Source organism: Macrosteles quadrilineatus, unplaced genomic scaffold (genome assembly GCF_028750875.1).
Source record: "Macrosteles quadrilineatus isolate MER2022 unplaced genomic scaffold, UCM_ALF_1.0 Scaffold_9__3_contigs__length_116548681, whole genome shotgun sequence".
Lineage (NCBI taxonomy): Eukaryota > Metazoa > Arthropoda > Insecta > Hemiptera > Cicadellidae > Macrosteles > Macrosteles quadrilineatus.
In genome coordinates this window covers 59524190-59533761 of record NW_026542602.1, presented here as the reverse complement: position 1 = coordinate 59533761, position 9572 = coordinate 59524190, and the positions used below count along the sequence as shown (strand labels likewise).

Sequence of the window (9572 nt, the reverse complement as noted above, 5' to 3'; positions counted from 1 at the left end):
CTGCCGGTAGAACTGTCAAAATTTAGTCAGATTGTGGGTTGAGGTTATGTTGACATTTTTTGACTACGGAATGAAAAAACATATGATGGATGTATTTGGATTGATGCGGCTAGGTGTCTGATTGATTATTTGTTCTCAGAAGTGTATCAAAAATTATGTTTGCTGAGAAATTACGTTGGTCATTGAGGACTTCAGACGGGTTGGATTTAGTATTGCTGTATATATGGAATTGTTCGATTATGTCCAGCTTGTTGCTTTTTGGGCCTTTATGTAGGATTTCTAGGTCTTGGTCTATGGTCGAATATGAGTGCATATGATTTATAAGATGCTCAGCGTATGTGGACTGGTTGGTATTGGAATTTCTGGGAAGGTGTTCTTTGTATCGGGTTTTGAAGCTTCGGCCTGTTTGGCCAATATAATACTTAGGGCAAGTGGCACACTTGAGTTTATATATCCCCGAAGCTTCATAATCGTTTACTCTGCTATGCTTTGGTTTGTTGAGGATCTGGGTTAGGCTGTTTTTTGATCTGTAGGAAATTCGGTAACCTTTGTTACTTATGATGTTATGGATGGAATAAACGGCCTAAACCCCAGAACCAATTTGTTGTGATGACATACCACGGCCGAATTAACAATTCCATCCATAACATCATAAGTAACAAAGGTTACCGAATTTCCTACAGATCAAAAAACAGCCTAACCCAGATCCTCAACAAACCAAAGCATAGCAGAGTAAACGATTATGAAGCTTCGGGGATATATAAACTCAAGTGTGCCACTTGCCCTAAGTATTATATTGGCCAAACAGGCCGAAGCTTCAAAACCCGATACAAAGAACACCTTCCCAGAAATTCCAATACCAACCAGTCCACATACGCTGAGCATCTTATAAATCATATGCACTCATATTCGACCATAGACCAAGACCTAGAAATCCTACATAAAGGCCCAAAAAGCAACAAGCTGGACATAATCGAACAATTCCATATATACAGCAATACTAAATCCAACCCGTCTGAAGTCCTCAATGACCAACGTAATTTCTCAGCAAACATAATTTTTGATACACTTCTGAGAACAAATAATCAATCAGACACCTAGCCGCATCAATCCAAATACATCCATCATATGTTTTTTCATTCCGTAGTCAAAAAATGTCAACATAACCTCAACCCACAATCTGACTAAATTTTGACAGTTCTGCCGGCAGCGTGTTCCCTGACTGAAGTGAGGTTATCCCACTGTTTTATAAAACCATGGTTTTTATCCCTAAACTACGTATATTATTTATGTCAACTGTAATGTGTGTCTTCGTGTTAAATGTCAACATTTCTACGAAACCCATCGGGTGGATTTTATAACAAAAATTTGGTCTACCTAAACTTCCGACTGATGATGAACCTACGGGTTTGAAATTAATATCGGACCACCATAACAAGGATTGCTAAGGTAAGACTTTACTATTTATTTATTTAAATAGTAACTGCTGAAATATTATCAACATATAGTTTGTAGCATGAATACTACAAAAATACCGGTATGGTTCATAAACATAAACAAACCCCCTATATCAATAGTATTAATTAACATATGGTTTTGTTTACTTTCGGGCCAAAAGCGTCATTTATTTATGTTTATGATCCATACCGAGTCTTTCCTAGTACAGTATTCATGGTTTGTACACATGCCCGCTAATTCATTAAAACCTTACTTATGATAGACGACCTGTGAAAACACTTCATGATGTATTAGAAAACACTAGTTAGATCAAAGATTTTTTTTTAAATTTATACTGTCAATTAATTGATAAGATTATAAGTACCGTATGCTAATTTGTATCCAACAGTACATAAATAATCACAAACAAATAATAATACCGAGCGGTATTAGGTTAATCAGGCACTTTGAATTTTAATGCAAAGTTTTTATTTCCATAATTTATTTCGATAGTAAATACAGTTACAGAAATTTTAGATTCCGCATCTAAGATTCGCCATCACGGTGGTTGTAATCAGTGTCTTTGCTGAGGCAGTATGAGTTCAGAGTTTCTTTGCAGTTTGCGGGCGTTTTCCATTTCTGAGAAGAGGGAATCTTTGCTGTCCCTTCTCTTTTCTTGGGCCTTATTTGAAAGTAGATGCATTTGTCTATACTTCACCAAATCCGTCAAGAACTCTTGGTATGTATTGTACTTCTGCAAACCACAACAGCAAACGCAAATATAAGTAAAGTAATTGCACCCTTGAAGATTGATACAAAGTACTTTAAACTATCACAAACTCGACCATCCGAATCAGTAGAAATGTAAAGAGTTTTATAAAGTTTGTGGCCTCATATTTTTATCTGGGGGTGCACAATAACAAACTGAATCATCAAAACCAAGCATATGGAAATAGCATTTGAAATATTGAAGATCGACGAATTCGAACGCTTAAAATAACAACTCTTTTCTTGACTTATTTATAGCAACACTGTGTCCACGAGTCAAAATATTGAAATGATGAGGATATGTTTTGATTTATACAATGTTTTAGAAGATTTCTTCCATTTGACAATCTCTAAACCCTTTCTTACTAACCATATATAGTATTTGGTTAGGTGTAAAGGATGCCGTGCATGGCATGTCATTATCAGCAGTCCAGAAGTCCTGTCCAGGTGATGTGAAAGGCGTCATTGTCGTTGTGCTGGGATCTCACTGATAGTCACTCATGATTGGACGAATGCTATATTTACAAATTGTTTAGGTTCCAGATTTTCTCGAAGAAATATTCTTGTTTAGACCCGCATTGTACAAAAATGATCTTGTACAACTTGGGGCTCTAAGTCGAAGTAGTTTTAGGAGTGGAGAAGAAGTCAGGAAAATAGTTAATAAGGTGAATAAATGAAAGTTGTACTTATTATACATATTTAGTATGTTTCTCTTACATTACCACTCCACGAGCTAACCTTAAAATAAGTCTTAAAAACTTATAATTTGAGGTAATATTTTGCCCATGCCTACCTTTTGGTCGTTGATCTTATTGGTTCCCGCCCAGTTTCGTTCGGCCGGCTCAGTCAGGCCCAGGTTTTCACACCAGTGGCTGTACTCGTTGTTGTCGTGGCCGTACCAGTATTTGATAATCGCGTAGCTGAAAATATATATAAAACTTGTATATTAAGCATGGAGATACTATTCATCATTAGAAAATGATAGGTGATTTTTTTGGGTTGTGCGTGAACGCTGATCAATAGATTGAATACAATGTTTTTACCTACCACCTTAAGTTAGTTACTATTTGTTCCCTTTACGCTCAACAGAGCCTTTGTGTCCTTTAAATGACTTTCTCTATTAAATACCTTTTTTCAGTTCACATTTTAAAAAGGTTCTTAACAGGTAAATTGTATCTCAGAACATTATACCATCGGTAATAAATGTCCTTGAGTGAAGTTCAATATGTTGTTTGAAATTCATATGAAAATGAATTATCTGCGTTTAGTTTCTGGAAGAAAGATATGAGTGTGTCTTTTTAGGTGTTCATAGAAAAACTATTAAATTATGCAGGATTTTTATATTTAATATTTCCCCTGAAAAATTATCATAATTTATTGCAATGAAAGTTTGCTCATTAACCCACCCAATTCCATCTATTTTGTGGTGCATATTTACACTATTATTTACTAAGTTTTGTTCTCTTTCAACTTTTGCTAAAATGTTATTTAACAGTTTTACTCACGCCAAACCATCTTCGATCATCCTAGACACTTCCTGGTTCCTCGTAATCAACAGAAACTCCTGATTGTCTGGGTTTCTACGGATGTCGACTAGTTGCCAAGGTGGAATCAGACCGAATCTCACCCACTTCATCACCTCAACCAGGGACTCCTTACGGTTCTCCCAGTCGTACATGAGCCACCTGACTGCAGACATGAAAACTTCCATCTCGCTGTAACAAATAAAGGTGTCGAGGTGAAACTATACTGAACCTGTTCCACGTTATAGCCGCAAATAATGTTCTCCCTAAAGTCAGATTCTCTTTTGGCTGAAGTCCTATCGGCTGCAGACGCAACTAACATAATTTTCATCTGTCACAGCTTGCTCCTAGGCAATGTATATCCGAATCTACATATATGTTTAAAGATTGAGAGGGAATCCTTAGTTCGTAGGCTATTTCCTCTGCTCAGAGAATACCAACATGGCCAGAAAGCCATCTGACTTGCTCCCATCAGAGACTGATGACCATTATATCTCGAGAAACTTCAAAATACACCCTGGCGGTGAATCCACGTTTGCTCACAGTATAGTCAATTTATATAGTCTTGTGATTTTATTTTACTTTTACCATTACCTATCCGCCTCATTTGCTACTAAGCTCTAATTATTCTCATACATTACAAGTTTTTTCCATAACGTTTAAACTGATTAAAGTGTTAGAGCCAACTCAGTACTGCTTAGTTCACTGCTGAACCTACAGTGGTTCTCTGTAGAAGTAAAGAAACCAAGAACAGAAGCTTACCAATGGATGCAGATGTAGTTGGATCGCAAGAAGACGCACACCTCGGGTTCCGACATCTCCAGGAAGTCCCTACTGGAGACGAGGGTCAGGAAGAACCTCTGGACGCGAGGCACCATCAACTCCATGACGGCGCCGACCCCAGCGGCGCGAGCGTCCAGGTACAACAGGAACGCCTTGTCTTCGGAGAACAACTCTTCGTTGTCTATAAACGCCCAGCACTGCTCCTCCAGCTCTGTTAAACAATCTCCAGAATTAAGAAAATCTAGACACTACTCGTGAACTATAGGTTCAATACTGAACTCCTAAAATTACTCAATCGCCTTACTAATAAGCGGTACGTCACTACTTGTGCATGTATTTAAAGCTGAACATGTTGTTACGAGTAAAGTGGAGAGGTTGATGAAGAACATATTTTTTCTGTAGCCAGGACTATTTATCAAAAGGTTCCGGATTGCTGGGTCCACTTTTCAAAAATCATAAACGATCAGACTTTTCTCAGGATCGAACTAGTGTTGCTAATTACACACTATAACCGCTCGAGCCAGGTATACAATTAGGGGTTAATCTTTTCTTTGATATCACCAATCACCATCCATTGAGGATCTACTAACCAACCCAAAACGAAACTTAGATTCTCCCAAAAAAAATTACCAACCTTTAATCTTGAAGTACTGTGACGCCACGAAGATCTCCAGAATGTTGTCCCGCCTGAGGAGCGAGTAGCTGTCCTTGCCCAGGTGCAGCATCCAGTCGTATATACTCGAGAACGCGTTGCTTGTCACCATCGCCTCCTCCACTTCCATCCGGGCCGTGGGTCGTTCCACGAACAGCGCCGAGTAGCACTGCAGCACCAGCAGGTGGCAACGAAACGCCTTGTCACCCACCACCACGGTCACGTCGGGGTTGACTCCGTTGACGATCTGATAGTGTATGAGGTCGTGGAGGTCGGTTTTTGGCGGGAGTTGCACCTTGGTCCACTCGATTGGCGGGCCCTGGCTGAAGCCCATCTTGCTGAGGGTTATCTCGTGTTGCAGTTGGGCCACAGTGCAGGTGTCTCTGTGGTCGCCGCGGTTGTGGTCGAAGACGTCTTGTCCGGATGTTCTTGCAGGCATCTTAGAGAATAACTCCGCCTGGAACAAAAGTAATTATTCTTTGTTGTATTATTATGTCGATGGACTACAAATTTATGGAGCAGTATCGCGAGTTTGCACTCCAGTACTGTTTGGTTTCTTGAATTGTACTGGTTCACTCATTTTCTACATACGCTCCACGGACAGGTTCGACGCTCATGTTAGACTGGTAAATACAAGGTTAAACAAAATACCGCCAACTAAATAGTGTTTATATAAAACACAGTTAGTGTTTTACCTACCTTTCTAGTCTTTCTAAAAGCATTCGATAGGATTGTGCCTTTCCCTGTCGTCGCAATCGACATTTCAGAGCTTTTGGACTATCGCGAGTTGTTCCCATCTAACGGTTATGTAACAGGTGGCATCATCGAAAATGTAGTCCAATGACAAAAGAAAACGTCAACATTCATCTTTACCCAGTCACAGATAGAGTATATTCTATATACGTGTCTGTTATAGATAGAATTATTAGACAGACAGATGAAAGCATATGTGCATCTTTACGTATTAGTTTAACTTTTAAGAATCGGGTATGTTTCTCAACCTGTTGTTACGACACGTATTTTTAGTGTTGATGGATCGTAGCTATAAGCAACATTAATCTGTCCTGAACAGTGACCAAGTTCAATTTCCTTTGATAACCAATTAAACTAACAGGATAGTTAGATCCCACCACGATCGACAACTCCATATGTATCCACAAATTATAAAAGCTCTACCTCTTAAGTTAGACGAGCTTTCTCTATGATAAATGGAAAAGTATCCATACTTCGTATTGATCGTACATAAAAATCCATAGGAAGATTAAATCATCACATCATTGTTTTAACAGTATTATATTTAAACTTACCGGGAAGGTAGTCCTGTCTCCACTCATGTCTTTGATAGGATTTCGACTGTCAGGCTTTATGTTTACTTTGGTCCTTTGAGGATCTGCTGCTACGATACTCAACTGCTTTGACTCGTAAACCACCTAAAAATTATAAATTATGTTGATATTGATTCACTTTCGAACCATCAACCTGTTAAATTTTATCCCTCTGTTTCAACAACGTAGAACCTTTAATATAGCCTAATATAAGTACGACTTACTTTCATTGTGCAGTACTTACCTAAAATACTACTTGAAGTAGCAGATGGTCCTACTTACTCAAAAGCGATATCCAAATTTTACTAACATAAATAAATTTTGGCTTGAAGATACTTTTGAAATTTGTGTCACCTACAGGTTATGTTATTATTAATGTTATGATTGATTCGTACACCATATGGTGTATCATAATTTGTTCTTGCAATAAAACATCAGTTAAAACAAAACACCAGTTTTGTATTTGTGTATTTTATTTCAAGGCATTGGTTTTGTTAACTTTAGACGAGAAGTTCTGTTCAGTTTATCGACATTTACAAGTATTTACAAAATACCTACAAAAGGTTAGTTACATAACTAATAAAGTTCCCATTACTTTACACTGACTAAATATAAAATATGTGTTTTAAAATTTAATAGCTACACAATATTTACCAGGTATTAAAATAATAGGCATAATAGTGAGAAATCTGTTTAACATTTAATTGGATTGCTGAAGCTGATTCAAATATTGAACGAATATTGATTTCTTGGATACTACGGATTTACACAATTATGTATGGCATTATTTGTATCTACCAGAATCCAAACAAATCTATATAGCCTAGGTCAATTAAATAATGGATTAGTACCTAATATTTACAAAATATCACAAACTACCTTATAAGTTGTTTTCACCCATTTTAGTCGCTGACTAAAACACTTCTAGGTATATATTTAGATGTATTCTTCAAAAAAATATTTTTTAAGAAGAAAATTAAAAAAAGGTAAAACAAAAACAGGGAGCTTTAAATTTATTATAAACCTGTTGAGGGACCACTTTAAGGTTGCCGCTCGGGGTCGGCTGGAAGGGGAAGGATGGTTTGTCTTCTGAAGATGACAAGTCCGAAGTAGTCTGATCATCTGATGACCTAAAGTCGTATCTGGAAATATAAACAACAACAAAAATTAGATTCAGCGGATTTAGAAATGTGGCATACAAATATATAAATTAAATTACCATTTATTGAAATATCTGTAAACACGGATCACGGAAACACGGATCGGATTCTGTGCTTGCTGAAAGAGAACATGTCCCCCAAAAATGTTTCATTTTGTTATAATTGTTTTCCAAATACTCTTCTTGCACTTAACTGTAAATTGTTAGCTTCGTGATGGTGGTTATGGTGGTTATAGAACCAAATAATTCAATGAGATGAGCTTCGGTTTTCGATAGTTCGAACCTGGACCAAGACGTTCTTAATTACTAGTGGTTTAAAATAATCCTAAATGAGCAGCTAGTCTTAGTGAGTAACATAAACACTCAGATTATGTCATTCCCTTCCCTTGCATTCAGCTCAAGCTAAACATTAGACCTTGAGTGTTCGTCACTGTGTAATTTGGATTGATCGATTGATTGATTGGCAAAATAAAAAAAAAATAAAAACAAAAGAAAACCTTAAAATCACACATATACAGAAGTCTTAAGATAGTTTCATATCATAAATACACCTTACTCCAATTTACTTTTGTGCGTTATTGACGGTTACTCAAACCAAACATTTCCCTAACAAAAGTAAACTATTTTTAGCGGATTTCCCATATAGGGAACAAGCTATTACCGTAGTACTCATGGTAAGACCTGGACCCGGGACCAATTTACTTTTTCGTTTTGAGGTCCAAACACCAAAAACACCATCCGTTAAAATTCATATATATATATATATATTTATATTTATATATATATATATTTATATATATATATATATATATATATATATGTCCGTTAGCACGATAACTCGAGCAAAAATGATCCGATTTTAATGAAATTTGGTATAAACTTGTAAACCTACATTTATTCGAACGAGTTCGCGAACTAGCATGATCGGACTATGGGAACGGGGGTTTAGGGGGGGTTTTATGGGGTAAAAATAGGTTTTTCCCATTTTCGACCCTAAAAACACAAAATTTCACAATTTCTTTCCAAACCATCTTGTAAAGCTTAAAAAAAACAAATAATTTTGTATATTGAAGCGTTGTTGTGCGCCTAATGGTTACGGAGAAAATTCCAAAAAATTGTAATTCTATTCTATTTAAATAAATTCTATTTAAATAGGGAATAAATGTGATATATTTTAGTGTAAATCCAATCAGGCAAATGGAAATTCGCTTAGTCTGCAGGTTTGCTGCGACGGGGGTATTTAAATTCAAAATGACTTGGTTAGGAAAGCTTAACCATATTTATTTTATAGATCTTAACAATAGAGATTAATAATTTGATATTCTCCGTTCCAAGTTTTATACTCACTTTCCACGTACGAAATTACCGGACATATCAGTCTTCTGGTGCTCTAGAAGTTGATGATAGAAACTCTAAAATCTGTTAACAAGGAATACAAAACCATCAACTCTAATCAATGTAAACCACAATGTATAATTTTAAATTGACACTAAAATGACATATACAATTAAATATATTATGAGGTTGTAATATTACGAAGAATTGTATTATTTCTACAATACCTGCTTCATACAGATTGTGAGTAATTCCCACCAAAATCTTAATCGTTCTATGCACGTTTTAGGTTATGCATTTAGCTAAACCAATATTGTAGTTTAAAAAGTTTAACCAGAATCTTGCAATCGATGGATACTATTTCAAATTTGTTAGTCTAGGACTCGTAATCACCTAGCTATTGAGTTTGCCGAATATTTTTTCAAACAATTGTATACATTTTACAATTTTAACCAAACTGCTTTCAAAGATATGTAAAGTTAACATTACAACCATAAGCAGTTGTAGACTAGTAATTTAAAACGATTTTGTTAGTAGATGTTTCATTAAAAGTACACCACTTACCGGTGTCCGGAAAATAGTTTTCTTCA

The 9572-nt window shown here is 36.3% G+C and overlaps 1 protein-coding gene across 1 annotated transcript; it reads right to left on the bottom strand.

The window, feature by feature from the left end:
- Positions 1 to 1909: 1909 nt before the first annotated feature.
- LOC129003912 (uncharacterized) lies at positions 1910 to 9070 on the bottom strand. Its single transcript, XM_054432251.1, has 8 exons — positions 8995 to 9070; positions 7513 to 7630; positions 6471 to 6593; positions 5146 to 5620; positions 4491 to 4722; positions 3711 to 3920; positions 2999 to 3125; positions 1910 to 2191 (listed from the first exon to the last, which is right to left on the bottom strand). Exons 1-8 carry the CDS (start codon positions 9018 to 9020, stop codon positions 2012 to 2014), a joined length of 1491 nt encoding a protein of 496 aa, XP_054288226.1. The 5' UTR covers positions 9021 to 9070; the 3' UTR covers positions 1910 to 2011.
- Positions 9071 to 9572: the final 502 nt, after the last annotated feature.